At 40.0% G+C, this 21128-nt stretch overlaps 1 protein-coding gene across 1 annotated transcript in view; it reads left to right on the forward strand.

The window, feature by feature from the left end:
• WNK1 (WNK lysine deficient protein kinase 1) overlaps window positions 1–21128 on the forward strand; it is a 108366-nt gene that overhangs the window by 56986 nt on the left and 30252 nt on the right. Inside the window, 15 exon segments of the mRNA XM_062590504.1 lie at window positions 3858–3946; window positions 5678–5897; window positions 6119–6455; window positions 7516–7703; window positions 10703–10735; window positions 10737–10784; window positions 10786–10842; window positions 10844–10960; window positions 12672–13886; window positions 16341–16412; window positions 16973–17122; window positions 18180–18653; window positions 19791–20072; window positions 20213–20266; window positions 20747–20838. Coding sequence (XP_062446488.1) covers window positions 3858–3946; window positions 5678–5897; window positions 6119–6455; window positions 7516–7703; window positions 10703–10735; window positions 10737–10784; window positions 10786–10842; window positions 10844–10960; window positions 12672–13886; window positions 16341–16412; window positions 16973–17122; window positions 18180–18653; window positions 19791–20072; window positions 20213–20266; window positions 20747–20838 — 3428 coding nt within the window.

The following is a 21128-nucleotide window of genomic DNA, read 5'->3' on the forward strand; positions in this document are numbered from 1 at the left end:
TGTGGTCAAAAGAAGCAGTTCTGCCCTGATTAGCTCTTGCACTCACACTTTCCTTCTGTAAGCCTGGGAGCTAGTACAACTATGCAGTGAACCACAATGGAGAACTTAATTTCACTGAAAACTGCTACAGTCTTTTTGTTCTGGGTTTGTTTTCAGTTTGATAAATATCAAGATGTGGTTCACTATGCTGCTGTATAAATGCTTGTGCTGGCAAAAGGAAGAAAATGGCATGAGCGTGGGAATGGGAGATGGAGAACAGAAGTCTGCTTTCAGTAGCAGTCTCAGTTTTGCTATCTTACACCAAAGTTCCAGGAAAATCTGATTTTTCTTGTGCATGTTATACCTGTCCTGCACTTTTTTTTTTTCCTTCTATGCAGGAGTGTTTCCTTTTATTTTGCCCTAGCAAATTCAGAAAAAAATGCTGATATGATTGAAATATTTAATTCTTTTTAAATTGCCACTGGGGAATGGGACCAGTAGATTTGAAGATTGGAGTTGTCCTCTGATTCTTCCAAATGGATTTGGGGTGCAAAGGGAAAATGGGGAAAGGCGTACAAGAACATGACTTCTTGTAGTAACATTGTGTAAAGTATTTGAAGCAGGAAATACTGAGTAGCCTGGTATGTCCTTGAGTGTCTTTGGGCTTAGCAATGAAAGTATGTTTGACTGTACAGCTCACATGAACTTTTAAGGACACAACAAGGTCACTTGAATTGTAAGGCCTCCCTTTGGTTTCTCTGTGCTGGCAAAATTAAACTGTATAGTCAGTTCTGGGCAAGAAAGTGTTCACTGCTTTCTTAGTTACTACCATTCATAACTGAATGATATGTCTTAGTGTGTAAAATAGTCTTCATCTCTGTTGTGATATGTAAAATAGTCTGAAACTTTCCCTATTACTTAAAGGTGAAAAAATCTTGATTTACTTATTCTTTAAAGCTGATGACACTTAAGTGGTCTGACTTTCAGCACAAGCAGCCTTGGCAGCACTGTAGACTAGGCTCAGACAACCTTTCCATGGACTGTGTACCAGTTTACAGCTCATCCTATATCCTGTGTTGGTTTTAGGCACCAGTTTAGGGTCATCCAGATTTTTCTAAGGAACAGTTAGGAAAATGGAAAATATGGTGGAGGGGGCTTGGGAGGGCTGTTTTTTTTTCCTCTTCTCCTGTTCTGGGATTCACAAAATAGAGTAGTGTAGGATGGAGCCCTCATGGAAGGGCCTAAAAGCTTTTGGCTTTTGAACAGGTATTTGATTTCTTTCAGGCTAGGGATATGTAGGCTAGCAAAATAGGTCACTGATTCTAAAATCTCTTCTTAGCTTCACTTTTTCACACTTCTTGACTTTTTAACCACATGCTTTGCTCTTTCAACAGAAAGCTCATGTTCTGGTTTCCTTATGTTAGTATTTTGCTGTACCAGTTGCCTTATGCTTATCTTAGCTGTTTTCTTTTTCTGAAATAAGATTGTGTCAGAGATTTGACATCTGTCTTTACTGTCACAATGTAAGTGAACACACGTGGAAGCTGTTGCTACATCTGGGGCTCTAGTTATTTAGGAACCTCAGATGTGTTGAGCTTTAGACTTACCAGACAAATTTAGGTGCAAAATTCAGATGTAATAAATAGTAAAAATAACTATTGCAGAGATTATATATTTACAGAGAGAGGAAACACTCTGTACAGAGATCTGTCTATATACATATGAACCTGAACTTCTGGGACCATTTTAAGTTTGGCCATAATAAAAGGTGATTATCACTGACTAACCTCTGCTATATAAACAGAAATGCAACAGGAATTCAATGCAAGTAGTAAATGTTAAAACAAGTTATATGAAACATCTCTTATAGTAGAGTGTAAGGCTTTTTAATGTGCTGCTGGAAAGCTGGAGATCCGTGGCATGCCTGGGTTACTGTATTTAAGCTTGCCTGCACAAACTTTGGTCTGGTGTCTTACCAGCTGAGGCATTGATCCCCTAAAGTGTTAGCTTCATTGAAGCTTTTAAAAGCATTAATTTAATGTTCATAGAAAGGCTGTGTTCCAGGGCTTATTCTTGTCACAACACACTTCAGTTCTGTGAATCTCAATTGCCAGAATTTCGTAAGAGTGTTTTTTAGTGTAAAGAAACTGATGATCCAGAATGCAATTGTAAGATAAATTTATATCAGATGAGACTTAAGTTTTTGTCCTTCACTCCCCTCCCTCCCCCCTTTTTTTTTTCAGTTCCAGATGCACACACAACACCTTTATAAAACATAACCACAAATAGTACTGTTGTTCACTGATAGACTGAACTCTTGTGGTCTCCTAGTCTTGCGTTTGCTCCTTTTGAAGTCCGATGTGCCCTCTCTTGGCCGAGTGGGGTACAGGATCCTAGGCAGTGAGCCTGTGAAGTCAATCTACTGCCCTGTCTGGCCAAGAAAAAAGTAGCATCTGAATATAAGTGGAGCTACCTATCATACTAAATACATATTAAGTAAAGGTCTGTAGCTGCAAAGGGTACATCTGGAGACTTGGCCTTTCCATTTCAGGACTGCCAATGGCAGTAGAAGAAAGATGAAGGGCTGCATATGATGTCCCTGTTTGGGAAGTTATATTGTTTTGTACAGTGAGAGAAGTACTACGTGGTCAGGGTGCAAATCATATTGCTTGTGCTGCTACTATATTTATTTATTACTGTATTTATTATTCAGGTGCTGTGATTTTCATTCTTCCTTTTCTTCTGTTCTTGTTTAGTTGTGATTTGTCAGTGATGCGGGGTCATATGTATCAAGTGTATGTGAAAATGAGTACTGTACGGTAGCCCTCGAGGCTTTTAGTTACTGAATTCAAGTAATACAGATGTCAGGTTTGTTTGATCTGAAAACTGGTGCTCTTTAAATAAGAATATTTAAACATGCTGGCTCCAACCACACTCAATCTGCTGTTCAGTCTATAGAGACTAAATTGCGTGAAGCTGAGTACCAGATTCTGCCTTTGTGCATAACTGCCCCTGAAATAGAGATTCTGCTTGTGAGGAAATGATAGTTCCAGCTCTGTGCTTTGTTCTGTAGAATTCCCAACTGGTCAGTGCTTGGGGTCTGAGCACTGGTAGTAGCAGCTGATTTTGCTCTAAGAAGGGTTTAGGTTTTGTTTCCTCTGCCCCCAGGGGAAACAAACTTTATCATGCCTTGGAGGAGGGTTTGCATTGTGTTGCTGAAGGGTTTTTGAAAAGGATTGTATTACAAAGTTCACTCTTTTGAACTCGCAGCAGCAATCATACAACAGTGTGGCCTACTAAACCTTCTGGGAAGGGCAGAGATATAGGAAAGTGCATGTGATGAGTTTTTATTGCTGTGATTTTTTTTTCTTTTTTTTTTCTTTTTTTTTTGTTTTTAAATGATCCAGTTAGATGCTATCTTCTGGCTAAGTTTGTTTCCTGTAAAATGAATCTCTGTCCAAATTACTTTGTATAATGGTATGCTGGAAACATTAGAGAAAGCAACAGAATCCTTTAAAAACTGTTGATTATGTGCAGTTGTGCATTACTATTACACTGGAAACACCTCCTTCTCTTCTCAGTCTGGTCTGTGTATACTCCTCTAACCAACAACTCCTTCCATAGGAATTTAAAGGTACTCTTGGCATAACTGCCAAAGCCTTTTCTGATGGAGGCGTAATTAAGAAATGGAAAAACTCCGCTTTAATAAACAGCTGAGTAGTAAGATTGGGGTGAGATTTCTTTATTTTGTGCTAGTAAGGAATTCAGGCCAATGATCTATCAAGTAGTAATAGTTGTTCTGTAAGTAAATTTTTGCACAATCGCAACTTAAATCAAGTGGGCCCTCCTGGTTTTCTGTTGCTGCTTGTATATTCCAGGGTGTCAAGCCAGCCAGCTTTGATAAAGTAGCAATCCCTGAGGTGAAGGAAATTATTGAGGGATGCATTCGGCAAAACAAAGGTGAAAGGTAAGTTCTTTTCAGTGCACGTTGATTCTAAAACTATGATGAACTGTTTTGACAAAAGTTAGGACATGAGTACTACTAATTCAGCAAGTTCTTTTCTTTGGTAGGTTCTTACTAGATGCTGGTGTTAAAGCGTTCTATGCAAACTGTGAGGAAAGCTGTTGTTGTTACAGTAGCCATCCTTGTCAATTTGTTCAGAAAATGCACTGTTCTAACTACAGCTTTGAGCTAGTCAGTAAAATAGTGATGGCAATCCATCCAGGTTGCCAGGTATTTGGGTTGCTTGTTGGGTTCCTCATTCTCACGTTCTTCCCTCCTCGCTTCCCTTCCCCCAACCTGTTTGATTCTCTTGGCATTTGATAGCTGATCACTTTGTGGATTCTTTGTTCTAATTTTTTTCTGTTCGTATTTATTCGCATTTTCTGTGGGGTGACTTCTGCTTGAAGTGCTTAACTTGCAGATTTTTGATAATAGTGTAACTGCTGACTACTTTGAGTTCATTTTCTGCTTTTCCACAGTTGTGACTTGCTGAAGGTTTATTTTTAGAAATGCTTCAATCTTCTGCTTTTCTCCAGCACCCCTTGCTCTCCTCTCTGGCCTTCTGTCCACAGCCTTTTTTTTTCTTTTTTCCCTCAGTTCATGAATGTTGATTCATACTCTTCTGCTAACTCTGTCCTACATTTGATGATGATGCTGTATATTTTTAATTTCTGTCCTCTTTCTCAATTATTTTAAACAATTCTGTATTTTTTTCTATCCATAAGCTAATTTTGTGGGTGCACATCACTCACTCCTGGCCATTTAGTCTCCCCATAGCAGCTAACTTTTAGACTACTGCTGTTACACGGTGCATATGTGAGCATAGATTGTCTTTTGCTGTATCAGTTAGGTAACTGGTAACCTTTACACTTGTCATATACTGGTCGTAAATCCGTACAGCTAGTATGGCTGCAAGTCAAGCTTAGTCAGCTGATATCTTAATTTTAGAGGGTGTTATTGTGTGGGAGCATAATTGAAAATAGCGCTTCTGGAGCAGCATTAAATCCTCGAACTTCTAACTGTGCCCCTAGCTAGCACTTAAAGGTGAATAATCATGAAATGAAAACTGATTCTCAATTTAACCTTTTCTACTACTTAAACTTTTCTGAAGCCTGTTATTGTCAAGCTCAGTTCCCACTGTTGGAAGAAATGTAGCATTGCAAGTTCGGGAAAAAGCTTATACTAAGCAGAATACAAGATGAAGTGATTCAAAAGTAGTACAAAATCTAAAGGGAAAGATGTAGTGCTTAGACAGTGCTGAAATAACTAGATGAGATTTTTAGATGCTATCCTAAATGTGATTTAGTCTGTTCAGATTAGTGTACTGATCTGGGGAGTAAAGGTTGTGTGTTGGATCTTAATCTTCAGCAAAATCAGATTGTTTCTTCAAAGTTTTTTTTGTTTATTATTTTAGTTAATACAGAGCCCATTCAGTTCAATTTGCTTAAAATCTCTTGACACGTCCATTGTATTGACCAGTGCATGCTTTTTGTGTATCTGTAGCATCGTTGTAGTGAATTTCTCTTATCATACTTTAAAAGAGAAATTCGAACTTTACACAATGAAATGATTAATGGGAGAAGCATGAAAAGCAGAGAAACAAATTTGGAGGATTATTTGGCAAGGATATTCCTTAATAATTTATCAAAACCTAATAACTGTATGTGCTTTCTATACTCTTTCCCAATATGCCAGATATGCTATTAAGGATCTTTTGAATCATGCTTTCTTCCAAGAAGAGACGGGAGTACGGGTAGAACTAGCAGAGGAAGATGATGGAGAAAAAATTGCTATTAAGCTCTGGCTGCGAATTGAAGACATCAAAAAACTTAAGGGCAAATACAAAGATAATGAGGCAATAGAGTTTTCTTTTGACTTGGAGAGAGATGTCCCGGAAGATGTAGCACAGGAAATGGTAAGTGGTGGTCTTACAAAGTATTGAAGGTACTGTCATTCTCTGATACTGGAATGAAGTCTATCAGCCTCTGCATTTGCTGTTTTCTTACTGTCTTGAAATAAAACCTCTTCAGAAGTTTGGGATGAGAAGTTAGTGCAAGAGAGTGATAACTTCTATTGTAGCACTACAACAGTAGCTGTGTTTGACAGTGTGAATTCTGTGAATGTATCCTCCTTCAGGTGGAATCTGGCTATGTCTGTGAAGGGGATCACAAGACAATGGCGAAAGCTATCAAGGACAGGGTGTCTTTGATTAAGCGAAAGCGAGAGCAGCGTCAGTTGGTGCGAGAAGAACAGGAGAAAAAGCTGCAGGAAGAAAGTAGTCAAAAGCAACAGCTGGAGCAACAGCAGCCATCAAGTGCTTCCCACGCAGGGTCAAAGCATCCTCAGTCTGTCACTGGTACTGCTTCTGTCCCCACTACTTCAGCCTCAGTTTCTACACAAGTGGAACCTGAAGAACCAGAAGCTGATCAACACCAACAACTGCAGTTCCAGCAACCCAGTATATCTGTTCTTTGTAAGTGTGTCGGTTGGTTTATTTTCTGTCTTTCTTATGCGCATACTATATCGCTGCTTAGGGAGACTTAAACTCTTGGGTGTAATAATAAATATCTTAAGATGTTGCTGACTTCTGAAGAACATTAGCCCACTAGAAGGCATAGCAGAATAAGATGTGTTCCTGTTCCTTAGCCAAGACAGATCATGGCACAATCGACAATGTAGTGTCTTAGTAAAAAAATTATTTTCCTGCCTTTTAAGTTAATACAGTAAACTACCTGAGGCCCCTGAAGTGTGAACAAATGTCCTAGTTTTTACTGCCATGCTGTTCAGGACAGTAAATTCTAGCCCTGTAGACAGTACTTACACCAGTGCAGTTAGAGCCACCAGAAACACTTGTTTGCTTAAATTTTTTTTTCAGGTGGAGATTAGATTGACAAAAGCAGTTCAGCTCATAATTCAATTTGTGAAAAATTGTTTCATTTCCTGTTTTGCAGACCAAATATAGCAAGCTAAATTAACATTCTTAACTTTCTCTTTTGCCAGCCCACCATTTTGTCATCAATACTTGAATAATGATAAGAACTTTCACATTAGAGTGATGAGGTTAGAAGGCGCATTACTATCTGTTTTACTGTTAATTTAGATTTCAAGTTCTAAGGGGTACACCTGCATGAGAGACATCTGCTAGTCAAGTACAACAGGCTTGTTTTATACTTCTGGGGAAAAAAATCTGAAAGATCACCTGAGGTCCATAACAATATGGAATTTAAATTTTTATTCCCACCTCAACCTTTCATAGCAATGATAGTTTGCTTTAAAGTATCATTCCAAAAACCTCCTGAAATTAATAATTTTCTATGGGTTAAGGGAAGGCATGCTAGTAAAGAATTACTATACTGAGGAAGAAAAAATTCTCATATTTTTGCACTAGCTTAAATATTGTAAGAAATAAAAGGCTGCTAACGTCAACATAGCATGACACAAATACAGTCTAGTTTGGTTGATTGCAAGATCTTTAAATTGTGAATCCAGAGTGCAGGTTTTGAAATGAGGATTTTTATCCTTAATATCTGCAGCTGATGGTACAGTTGACAGTGGCCAGGGTTCATCTGTTTATACCGAATCGTGTGTGAGCAGTCAACAGACTGTGTCCTATGGTTCCCAGCATGACCAGTCAATTTCAACAGCTGCAGTCCAGGGATACACAGCTTCAGCTGGCCAAGTGCAGTCACAGCAGCACGGAGGATATCAGCCACCTGCAGTGGTAAGCCACATTACAGTATCACAAATGTATAGAATTATTTTATTTTGTATTTCTCTGGAAAAGCGAGAGGAAGATCTGACAGTCAATCTTCTGTGTTTTGCATGCGATACAAATTCTGCACAGGAGCAGTAAATAGGATGTTTTTCCACTGGGGCTAAGGCTAGTAAAAACAGATAAGGCATATTTGATCTGGAACATGCATTGAGGCAAAACTGATGAGTTAGTAGATTTTTTGGACAGATGTTAACATTGTGAGAACAAGGTTTTTGCATGAAAATGAGCATTTAATCTCAGAAAGATGTTGTGAGCTGCTTTGTGAATATATGAAGTTATCAAGGATCAAGTCATTGGGTTGATTTGAAGAAGGAATTAGAATAATTTGAGCTGCTATACAAATACGAAACTGCTATATATGTTCTGTGAGGCTTTGATTGCAGACTCTGCAGGTAAGATTTTTAACTGTTATAGAATGCTGCATGTGAGAAGTCCGGACTGAAAAGACCCCACGTCCTTGTACCCACTTTTATTTCTAGCTTGTGTTGATTTGCTCATCAGTTGCCATGCATATTACTTTTCCCTGGAAAGTCTGCATTGGGCACAAATACCTTTCCTAGTATGTTCATTTGTGTTACCCACCCCCCCTTTTTTTTTGGTATGTTTTTTCCTTGGTATGTTTTAGAACCTAGTTTGAGAATACACAGAAATCTACTCCAAATCCAGAGTACTTCTGCTACTGTTGTATTGTCTTTAGTGGTTCCCTTGTCTTGTTTTTTAAGCAAATCTAAACCTGAGGCAGACAGGTTATTGTATAACACAGTAATACCATACTGGGAGAAGAAGCAACACTTCTAAGACTTAAGGGTCCTCGCTTTTTCCTTTTTTCTCTTTTGTACCTGTAGTTGTGAACTTTATTGCAGAATCATTGATGTTACTAGCTTTTTGAAAAACGTACTGATTTCACTCACAAGCAAAGCCTCTCCATCCTTTCCAAAGGCACTTAACCTGAAGCTTTGTGGTACTGCTACTCTTTGATCAAACGAGTTTTTAAGCCCTCTAAACAAGCTCTTGCATTGGGTATACCATATTTTGGTGTGTGGGCATATCATATCTTAGACCAGAAGCCATTTCACTGTCTTGGGATGGCTAGCTTCCAGGTTGAAAGACCGTAATCTTTGAAAGAGGATGGGAGAACAAGCACATAAGAGATGCATAGTCAAGCTGCTTAGTACACTACTAAAATGTGCTCATGTTCAATGATGATGACAACGGTTCCAGAAGGTTGACAGAATGGAGTAGAACACTACAGGAACTACTAACAGTTTTGTTGGGAAGACAGGATGACAAGTCAAAATGGTTTTGACATCTGGAGAAATGACCTTAAAGAGAAATAGAACGCAGTTCAATAAGGACAAATACAAGGTTCATGCTTAAACAGCTACATGAGTACAGGATAAACAACTTGATTAGGCAGCAGTTCTGCCCGAAAAGGTCAGGGATTACACTGGACCACAAGCTGGACATGGTCAAAAACAGGCTGTTGTGAAAAAGGCAAACATGCTATGTGAAGTAATTCTACTCTTCCTGGCCATTGGTAAGTCTATTCTTGGCCCTCTGCTTGAGGGAAAATCAGGGTGAATGGGCGAGAATTCGGAGGAGAGTGATTAAAAATCATCAGAAATCTAGAAAATACATGGTTTATGTGAGAAGACTGAAAGAATTAAGTTGAGTCTATTGAAGATAAGGAGAGAGAAAGCTTTAAGTTTGTAAAGGCCGCTGGCCTCTCCACATCTTTGTCAGAGAGGACAAGAAATACCAGCAAAAACCTATTGTTTGGGAAAGTGTTTTTTTTGGTTTTGTTTTTTTTTTTTTTTTTTTTTCCCGTCCCCTAATCAACAATAGTTAAGCACTGCACTCTCCATTTCTGGAGATGTCTCTAAACAGGCTAGACAAATTAGTCAAGAATGACATGTATAACTAGGCTTGCCTTGGGACAGGGTGAAGATGAAGGGTAACATATTTAACCTTTTGAGTTCTCTTTTTGTCTCTGTCTCCCAATATTTTGAGCAGTTTAGCGAGATTTACCAGAAGTCTTAAAAATCACTCATTTCCACTAGACTTCTGAGTTCTTTTCCTGGAGTTTTGTATTGGATTTCTATTTTGTTAAGAAATTGTGCAGAAATAAGTATCTGCAGGAAACTTCTACGTTAGAAAAGGAAATATTATAGTTGAAGACTGCCTCCATAAAACTTCATCTTTCCATTTACTTTGTTTTTAAAAGTAATTCAGATTCTTCCAGTTTGGTTGGATTTTGACCTACTGTTTTCTGGGTTGTGGCAAGATTACAAAATCTTGGTGCTTTTATTGGCCCAGCATCTGGAAAATGCTTTTCTGAAAGACTGATTTTCCAAATATTGAAGCAACTTTTTTTCCACAGCTTATGTTGTGGAATCTGTAATGTTTAAATTTTTATGTTAATGCTTTAGATGAATAAAGAACCAGCTGTATCTAGTTAGTCCAGTTAACTCAAGAAGGCCCCAAGCAGAGAGACTGGTGAGGCAATATGTATAAACATGCATCCACTTACCAAGCAAGAAGGGATGTTTGAAAGCTTGGTCAGTAAGTGTTTAGAGTTTTGTTTTTTTTTTTTTTTCATTTATCAAACTACTAAATGCTGCAAATGTCAAATCAGTAGCACCAGAGCAGATATTCTGTCCTGTCTGTTGTGCCCTCAGTATGCTTCCTATAAGGGCCCTAGGAAACCTTCCTCATTGCTCAGTAATCTGAAACAAACTTGAGTCCGCAAAGGTGCATATATCTTGTTCCCTGTATATGTTGGCATTCATTCAGCATTCTCATATCTTCTTGCACACATAGTAGTTAGTACTGGGCCTATCATTGTGTGTCTGCATTTCTTTTCTATCATTACAGTTTTGCTGGTTTTGGTTTTGGTTTTTTCTTTTTTGAAGTGTTCAATTCTTAACTTTTGTTTTCCTCCTTAGCCTCAACGTGGTCGTAGCATGTCAGTTTGTGTCCCCCACCTTCCTGCTCTTCCCTCTATGTCCTGCATCCCTCTCAGTGCTCCTTCCACCCCACCACCAGCGCTGTCTGCACCTCTTTCTCCTTTCTACCTTCGGACTGTCCCTGAAGAAACCTTTGCAGAAAAGCTTTCTAAAGCCCTGGAAAGTGTCCTGCCCATGCACTCTGCCTCTCCACGCAAGCACCGACGCTCCAGCCTGCCCTCCCTCTCTGTCAGTCCTGTATGTGTTACCATTTGCCTCCTGGCACAGTAAGATAAGTTATCATTAAATACATCCTCGGCTTTGGGCATTTTTAAAATGACAAAATAAAAAGTTGATTTGTTGTTCTGTATACTAAGCTGCTAGAACCTTGATCTTTTTTGAGAAGCAGTGCATTTAAATGGGTCAACCACTATTTGGTAATGTTTGGTCTAGCATTTTAGGCTAGTATAAACATAAATTGTTCAGCTGTACCACAGAACATTAAAGGGAAGACTAGTTCTTATCATTTCTTTATTCTCCAACTTCTGAGCAAGAACTGAATGCCAATTAGACACAAAACAAACAGCTTTTAAAGCTTAGTTGCTACAGCTGATTACTCTAAAAGCTTTGGTTAGCTATGGTTGTGGTACTAAAAATTTGTAATTTGAATACTTATGAGGGGTTTTCTGAAAGTTTTAATAGGAAATACTACTTCAGCTTCATGTGAGGAGGCCATAATTTCATGTTGCTCTTATTTCTTGTATAACTACTTGCAGGTGAGGTACAGGATGGCTAAAGGAAGGACACAAGGTGGTCCTTTTCAGTAATTGGTTTTGTTCTTCAATTTATATGAGATAAACTGAGAAATTTTTGAAGTACACAAAGCCACTTTTCAGAACACAAGAAAAGTTCATCGTCTTGTAGGACCATTTTGTTAGTGGTGTTCAATATGGAAATTTGCTGCTGCTTTTCTGGAAAGGGGTGGGAGAGAAACAGAACAATATAATGGAAACAGCAACTTGAAAAAGTTGTAAATGGCACCTGTCTTGATAGTACACTTGCTGCAGTCTTCTACAATTTTTGTTTTGTGTCCATAATATATTCTCTCAGCCTACTATAGTATATCTCAGCATACTGTAGGCAGAGATTTTTTTAAAAAGAGAGAGCAATTACAGAATTTGTGTAGTATTCTTATGCAGATCTCTTCAGTGAAACTTTCTTACAGCTCTTAACAAAAGTAAACTTAATCTGAAGTAGTACATCAGATGGAGTGGAACTGGCTAAGGACTATTAATAATCCTGTGAGTGTTTTACCATCAAGGCAAAAGTTAGAACAATATTTTGTTTCAGTTAGTGCTAACTTCCTGTGTGAAAAGCAATGGTCAAAATTGGCCAAAATTATCAAAAGGTATGATTCTTTAGGTGTGTTTTTGTTGCTTTATTGTAAGCTGAAATTGTTCAGCCTTGTCTCATAAAAGGTCTCTTGTAGCTCTCTTGATATCATACGGTACACAGGCTCCTGACAGGACGATAGCACTGTATTTTTTACATTAGATTAATGTTAAGATTTCATGTTGTTCTTGCCTTGTAAATGCAAAATAGAGACTCTGCATTATTGCTGCTAGCAAGTTCTGAATTCTTGGACTACAAGCACTGATCGTAATGGATAGCCCGTGGCAATATATCCCATTTCATTGTCAGGAGCAAAACCGGTTTCACTTTAATTGGGGTTGGACTGGAAAAGCAGCTATAACACCAGCAAATATTTCCATTTGTAGCTGTGCCTGCCATGGATGTATTTAATGGATATTTAGAACACATCTAAATTTCCTAACTACTGTATGTTTTTGACGATGAATTGAGTAGCCATTCTATAAAGTTACTTCACAGAACTGCCTAGTGAACTGTGCATGTTAATGTGCTTTCACTTTTAATGTATGAATTGCTTGTCTTGTTCATGTCAATACAGCCTCAGCATCCGCGTGGGGGAACACCAACGTTCCCAGATTCACAGATATTTTTCCCAACCGTTCATGAACGGCCGGTGTCTTTCTCACCACCACCTGTCTGCCCGCCGAAGGTGGCAGTTGCTCAGCGGCGCAAGAGCACTTCATTTTTGGAAGCCCAAACTTGCCACTTCCAGCCAGTGCTGAAGACTGGCCAGAGTTTAGTTCCACCTGGTGGTAGTCCCACCAACTGGACACCAGAGGCATTGGTTATGCTGGGCACAACAGCTCACAGAGTCACTGGAGAGCCACTGCATGTGCAAGTCAATCCTGTATTTGAGCCAGCTCCTGTACACAGTGACTGTAGATCTGGACCAACACCTCCAGAAGATGCTCACTACCGAATGCATCCAGAAGCTGTGTATTTGGTGGGCATGCACTATCCGTCACAGGAGCAGTATGACCAAGTAGCTTATAACTCTCCTGCAACTGAACAACATTTGAAGCCGGTCTCTGAGTCGAAGCACGTGCAAGGTGGTCCTCCACAAAGCTCTGTGTTCGACTATCAATCTGGGCAAACGTACCTGGCAAGACATGTCCAGAACCTGAGACTGGATTCTGGGATGAGTCCTCTTTCTCCATTGGCTAGTGTTTCAGCTCCTCTGAGTGCAGAGCCTGCTCAGATGACATTCCACCAGGTGTTTGTGCCACACTCAGCGCCAGCTGTGCTCTCGCACAGCGGGGATGGCAGAACCAGCTGTGTCTTTGAGTTCCATGTGCACACGCCAAGCTCTGCTCCAGCAGAAGGGGGCGTTTTACCCCCGCGGGTCTACAGAAGTCGCCGATGCTCTGCGGAGACAAGTCAAGAGGAAACTGCTCAAGGCATAGGGTTGCATGGTCGGCTTCAGCCTGTGACCGAGGAGCAGTGTAACTATCTTGGTTCTGAGTTAGCAGGTCCCAGAGGGGCTTCTACCAGGCAGAGCTGGCCGGAAGGAAGCCCAGAATACTCCAGTGATTCCTCACAGCTGACTTCCTCTGACACTGGCGATTTCCAGTCTCCTCCTCCTACAGGGGGGTCGTCATCTGCTTTTGGTTCAGACTTCTCATTGCCCGTTGTTCAACTGCCTCAGAGGGTATTGCAGGAGTCCCAGCTCTTCATCTGCTTCCCACAGGGAGCCTCGAGTCAGCAGGCCTTGTCCACCTCGCTTTCATCAGGACCTCCTGCACTCTATCCTCAGGTTATAGGAGCAAACCCTTCCAGATTTTCTCTGCTTTTTATAAGTCACACTTTGCACTTGCAGGGAAAGCTTGCTCATATACTCGCTCCGTGTGGTTCTAAATCTTTGCATTCATGGGAGTGTCCAAGTCAATAGTATTGTAGGACATCTTTAACTTAAAAGGCTGTAACTAAATAATGAAGCAGCAGCAACTGCTTGCTCTGTTTTCAGCCTCAAGTGAAATGTTGGTAGAGCTTTTATGTTGAGGGGAACAAATGGTCAGTGTTTCTCCTTGGGCTAGCTATCATTTTGGAAACAGGTAGCTCTAATACAAAATTGGCCTTTTAACAGTGGGTTTAGTGAAATGCATCTTCCACCTTGTTTGAATCAGTAGTGATAGAACTTATTTTGTAGGGTTTTTTTCTTGCTCTGTAGCCATTTAATGAGAATGTGTTACTTGAAGTTGAATGTTGATATGAATAATGTTTTTTTAGAAAACACTGGGGGAAAGGAAGCAGGGATAAAGAGGAATGGGGGGGGATGTATGTATGCATTCACTGATTTGGAAATGTACTTGAGGGATCATCAAAGAAACTAAACAAGCTGAGTAGTAAACTAGTGGCACAAATGGTGGTTGTTGATAGGTATTACCTCCTTATAAGCTAAGAATATGATGTCCTTTTATAAAGCAAAATTTGCAGCCTGAAACTTAGCTGGAAGTATATATTTTATGACCATATATGATATTTTCACTTGCAGTTTTCAGTGTAATATCCTTCAGTAACGTACGTGTTCATGGTGGATGTGTGAGGTGTACGTGTATACTTTGTGTCCGCAGTTGTATTCTAAAACTTTCTCACAAGGTGTTTTATTTCTTTTGTGTGAAAAGAGGGTTTAAGTGCATTTTTCTTACTTGCTTCTTTTGTTCTTGAAATTAAGGGTTCTTTGACTATTTTAGTTATTGGAGTATTAGCAAGTTGTGATTTGTTTAAAGGAAATAGAGGAGAACTTTTGCTTTTTAAAAATTTTTTTTTTTTTTTTGGTAAGATCAAGAACTAAGAATTTGGAGCTTTCTCTGTGGCATAATAAAGGTGTTTTATTTCATCTCCAGTATGTGAGCAGAGGACCAGGCAGTGGTTGTCAAACAAAGCTTTAATCACTAATCTAATAGGTATTAATTTCTGTGCTTTAGGAGAACTTGTGGAATGAAGGTGCTGTGCAGGAGACTTGAAAATTACTTGAAGATTATGTCTCCATAAACAGCCTTTGTTAACAAACTTTAGGTGACCTATGGTGGATGCAAAACAAGTCTAGAAAATATAATAAAGGGTGATGATTTTATAGGCTGTATATTTTGGGAGCTCTTCTCTAATTCATTCAGGAGCAGGATGTAGAGGCGTAAACAGAGTTAGTGTGAATATTATAGATATTACAGCAATGGGCTATAGAACGTGTTTTAATTCTACCCTCATTTTAATCCTCCTAGCAGTAGGAGCCTCAAAAAGCTTCTAAAATAAAAGACAAAAAAAATTTCTTTTCATGTCATTCTACTTTCCCTAAAGTTGTTATAATAATCAAAAAAGTCATTTTAATGAACTCTTTGCTAATGAACTTCTGCAAACTGAATAATCATAGCTTCAAGGATTTTTAGTAAATTCCTAATATACACGCAACAGGTATGTTTCTTATAAAGGCAGTTCACCGAAGTGGTGCAAGCTCAGGTCTTTTTCTGTGTTACCTGATTTTTATATAATAATGTAATACTTGCAAAAATAATACTGAAACTCTGGAGGTCTAATCACCATTCCCTTTTCTCTACATCTTCTGCATTCATTTGTAATGCCATTCACCCATTTTTTTCGTTGCTCATTTAAAATTCTATCTTAGCTTGGCCTGAGTCCCCAAACCTCTTCAATATCTGTTTTTGTTGGGCTTCCAGTGGTAGCGAGTCCGGAAATGACCTTTAGCCTGGGTTTTTGACGTGCCTCTCAAATGTTGCCCATGATACGTACATGCACTGAGTGTTTCGTTACTGGTCTAGAATTCTGTATCTCTTTGATTCTTTACAGATACAATTTCATTTCCTTCTTAGCCTACTTCTATTCCCACCTAAATGTGTTCAGAACAGATGTAAAGGTAAAATCTAATGCCTCTATTTCTGGTTATCATACGAAGGTATCTCGATCTTAAAGCATCATCACTGGAGGAAGAAGCTGGTAGGCTGATCTGTCTAATGTTGAGGGGTGTTTGGGTTACAAAGAACTGGTTGTTTTGGAAGACTTGAAACTGAGTTCAGTACTTTTCCAGATTGCTCTGCTTTGCTCTGGATTTTGTAGTGGAATTTGGCCAAAAGGACTGCTTGTCCAAAAGGACAGCCGCCTTCGGCCAAATTGTTCCAGGCAGAAACGGTTTTAACTGCCAGCTGTGGAAACTACAGATTCATTTAAGCTAATTCTTTTCATTTTTTTCCTCTAGACACCAGTGCAAGGCCAGTCAACCTCAAGCAGTGTATCAGTGCCATCTCAGCCTACCCAACACACTCAGCAGGTAAGATCATAGTCTTAAACCCAGGGCTAAAATACTTTCTGTACAGAATTTTGATTTTTTTTCAAGAACGTTCCCCTTCCCTAGTCCTCTCTTCAGCCCAATAGTTTTGGACATCAGAAAAGGAATCCTTTGGTTTCCACTAAAAGTAACATCCTATGAGACTAAATTCATTAAGGTTTTTGATGTTTATTTTATTACAGTTGTGTTCATGCTTGTTCTCATATGTCCTTTTCCCCTGACTCCTGCGTGAGTCTGCAGCAGAGGTCCCTTTGAAGGAGAGGTACATCCGGATTTGCAAATTACTGTCTAGACAGGCAGACTTCATTCTGATAATTGCTTTTGACTTGAACTACTTCAACATCCTTAATTACTTTTTCTACCATTGTAGAATTTGTGTTTTTGCAACACAGTTCTTATTTCAATTCTGAAAGCAAGATTTGGTGCTTCTTTTTTTTTTTTTTTTTTTTTTTTTTTTTTTTTTTGAGTTGTATTATGTTTGAAAAACTTTGTATTTGGGAGGAGGGGGGGAAAAAAAGCTTTTGCCTCTTTCCCTGCTACAGAATGTGCAGCAGCCAGCCTCTTCCCAACAGACTGGACAATACCAGCTGCAGCAGCCATCAGTTTCTGCTGGTGCCACTCCCACACAAACAGTCTCTCAAACTCAGACTTCACAGATTATGCCAATGCCTCAGGCACCAGCTGGGACACAGGTAAACAATATTATTTTCTAACAAAATATTTTTTTCCTCTTGACAGCTGGAAAAATCCAACATGCTGCTATTTTCACTTTTGTCGTCTTTTCTAATGGTTCCAAAGCATTCATCCAGATAGTATTCTTAGTGTACTACACTGCCAATTTTGTTGGAAACTGATATGTATTGGAAACCCTTTCTTTGACATGTGGCAGTTGTGAATGATTTAACTTGAGGGAGGAGTAGCATTTCCATGCACAAAGATCATTAAATAATCAAAAACATTGAGTATCAGTGAAGAGTACTATGAATGAATTTTCAGGATCTTGTCATTTTTCTGCTTCCCATAGAATGTACATCTTCTGCACCATTATGTGTGTAAAACATGTTCACTTACGTAGTGAGCTGTAAGGACTGCCTTCTCCATTCTGTCATCTTTCTTACTCAGCTCTTCTCCTTTACTCCCTGATCAAGAAGCTTCTGTTACTGAGTATAACTTCGTTTTGGCTCATATCTCTATCTTGAACATGTGAGCCTTGATTTTGTTTGTTGTTTTAATTATTGTTTTGTTGCTTGTTCGTCTAAACTGCCTCTCCAATTGCTTCGTTTGCTAGCTTCAGTTGATATATCCCCTGCCATTCTCTGAATGCTGGCACAGTGGCTTTTCATTCTCTATTACTTTAGTCCACATACCCAAAGTGGACAGACTTGTTGAGAGATTTGCACTTCTTCCCCGTAAGATGATAGGCTTGGTGCTGGGGACAGCGTTGAGGGGATCTGGGTTCTGTTTATGTGTCAGTCAGTGCTTCAGGGTGTTCAGACATTGCTCTTTCATCCTCTGTGGGCGTTTGTTTCAAGAGCGGGTTGGGTTCTTCAGGGGGAGTACTGCAATGTGAAGACCTTTTGGAACTCCAGCCAACTTCCCAGCCACTCTGCCAACTGTGCTCCCTACCTACTTTAACTAAGTGCTATAACTTGAATAATTCTTTCTTTGACTAATGCATAAAAATTCTGCTTTCTGCAACCCTGCTTCTTAAAAAACAAAAATCTATCTCTATTTTCTTTACCTCCCCAGCTTCCTGTTTCCCAACCAGTGTCGATCATCCAAGGCGAGCCTCAATTACCTGTTGCAGCATCTTCTCTCCCTCAGCCTTCAGTTGCCCCAGCAGTCCCTGTTGGCTCTCATTTTCTGCCCATGGGACAGCCCTTGCCAACTTCCATGCTTCCCCAGTTCTCAGTCTCTCAGTTGCCCATAGCAGCTCCTCATGTGTCAGTGGCTCAGCCGGGTTTCCAGTCGCTGCCCAATTCAATGGCAGCTGGCATGAATCAGCCACTGCTCACGTTGGCAACATCTGCTGCGGCAGCTGCTATCCCTGTAGGATCAACTGTTGTCCCTAGCCAGCTTCCCACGTTGATGCAGCCTGTGGCTCAGCTGCCCAGCCAGGTTCTCCCACAACTCCTGCAGCCAGCTGTCCAGTCCGTGGGATTGCCAGCCAGCATTGGACAAGCTGCTGAAACTTCACTTCCTGCTGGAGATGCTCTTTACCAGGTATTGTTGAAAGCCAGCAGAGCTCTTCTCCGCATTTTCACCTGTTCCACTAAGGTATCAGATCTGAGCTATGTTGCCCTGGCCAGCTCACTCCTCATAGGAGAACCACTAAGCCACAAAGATATGTTCTATTTTGTAGTAAAGGGCCTTAAAAAACCCAAGTCCTTGGACTCCCTCTTATTTTGAATTTTTTCTTAGTTGGCATTGGAATCTGTCTAAAGTGACAAATGTTGCTGCAGGACTTTGGTCAACCACTGTGTGTTGGAGGGAAGTTACATACCCAAGAGATCTGTCAACCTGGAAAAAGACAGAACTGAAACAATCTGATTAGGATTTTAAAAATGAGGGCCATCTTTTGGAAAGAGCATGTGGCAGCATATTTGGCAACCTCAGTATTTCATTCTTGGTCTGGAAGGAGGGAGGGAAGTGTGAATTTTGTAGCAAATAAGCCAGACTGCATGGATCTTGAACATGAAGTAAGTACCTGATGCTAGTCATGAAAAGTTAGACTGATGGACAAGGACTGCTTCAGCTGCCTTCTGCAGTTATGTTAAAAATGATAAGCTGAATAGGACAAAAATAGCAACTCAGCATGTGATTATTTCTTTAGAAATAAAATCATACAGGTGTAGATCTGTCTGCACTGGGATTATGCAGAGTGTTGTAAAACAAGTTCTGTGTAGGGATGTTGCTTGGTTCCTGCATCAGCTCATCACCAGAGAACAGAAAGACAAAAGGAGGGTTTTTAATAATAGTCTTAAGAATTGGCAGCAATTGTTCTGTGTAGTGGCTATTCAACTTAAATTCTTCAAACTCATTTCAAGTCTCAGATCTTAACATGTTACATCAACAGGCAACAGGGGAGAGTTGGGAGATAAAGATTCTTTTGCCAAAGACTTGAAACTTCTGAGTGGGAGTTTGCAGGTTCAAGCATGGTGACTCACAAGCTGAGCTCTGGCTATGTGAACAGTCTGCTCTGCTTCTCTGGGAAGGTGGTCTGTGAAAGTGCTTGAACACTACAGAAGGGAAGTGGTTGGAAGGTGCCCCTGGAGTTGCTACCTTTCTTTTCCACTGTTACTTTTGGTTTCTTACCTTGCACTGACATGCATTAACTTGACTGCCTCATTTCTGTTACAGGGCTTCCCATCTCGGCTGCCACCACAATACTCAGGGGACTCCAGTGTTGCACCCTCCTCTGCTGTGGCCTCTGTTTGCATTCCTTCTGCTGTGTTGTCCCCCCCCTTACCCACAGATGTAACAGCTCAGTCAGGCTACCTTGCTGCTGTCGTGCAGCCATATGTGGAGCAGAATGTTTTAGTTCCCATGGGTGGCCTAGGAGGACAGGTTCAAATGCCCCCACCTACAGTGAGTTTAGCACAACAGGCCTCGTCTGCCTCCTCCCAGCAGGCAGCTTTGGAGGTAAGTGTGATGTGTTGGAGATAGCACAACAAAATGTTTAGGATGTTTGAATTACACAACAGCGTATGTGTGGGGAACTGACCCCTTCCCTGCTTATCTTCAGATGGATGTTAATATTTCAAATGACCTTTTTCTTACAGCAGAATGTCATGCCAATGTGGGGACCTTGTTGTCACTGGCTGTTCTGTTGGGAAGTGAGTGTACCTCCTACAGGCAGAAACCTGTTAACACTTCACTTCTTGCTAGTACTGTAGATCCTTTTCTGTATAAAAGACAAACTGCAACCGATAGCCTTTGAGACTCTCTCATTATGCCCGTTCCCTGCAGCATTATTATTGTTGGGGAGAGATTTGAATTGTCTGTATTCTGCATTGGCTTGCTTCTTGCACATTCTGTTAGTAAGACTTCTGACTGCATGGCAAATTGTAGTGACACGAAGTAGTAGATAGGATGGCTGATTTCTCCTCCCCCTCCCCAGGATCATAATTTGCTTCACTGCATTTTTCTCTAGAATCTTTTATTAATTTGAGCTGCCTAAATGCCAGTTGTTTAAAGTTCTAGAGAGGTCGTGCTTTCAGCTTTACAACCAACTTGGGAAGAAACATTGAAGACTATTTGGTGACTCAGAAAGGAACAGGATTTTGGGGGGTTCTTGATGTATGTTTCTATCACAGGGTACTCAGGGAGTCTCACAGACTGCTGCTTCAGAGTCTCTACCATCAACACAGCCTGCTCAGTCTACCCCTTTGGCTTCCTCTATGGATAGGTAAACATTACTTTATTTTAACTTTATTGAATTTGACATGTTAAATTATTTTTCCCTGGATGGTCTTTTTCACTAGGCATCTTCTTTCAGTGGAGATCTTCTTGAGGTTGTGAAGAAATAAACTTCCTAGAGGAAAAATAAGCTTTTAAGAGCTGTAGAATGCTTTGTTTTATAGCAGTGAATAGAGTATAGGAGTATAGCAGTGGACAGTGTATAGGATCAGGTATAGTGATCTAGTGTAAAATCTTTTGTATTTAGTATGTCAGATGAATCATCAGAGATGTTTTTCT

This window comes from Rhea pennata, chromosome 1 (genome assembly GCF_028389875.1).
Source record: "Rhea pennata isolate bPtePen1 chromosome 1, bPtePen1.pri, whole genome shotgun sequence".
Classification (NCBI taxonomy): domain Eukaryota; kingdom Metazoa; phylum Chordata; class Aves; order Rheiformes; family Rheidae; genus Rhea; species Rhea pennata.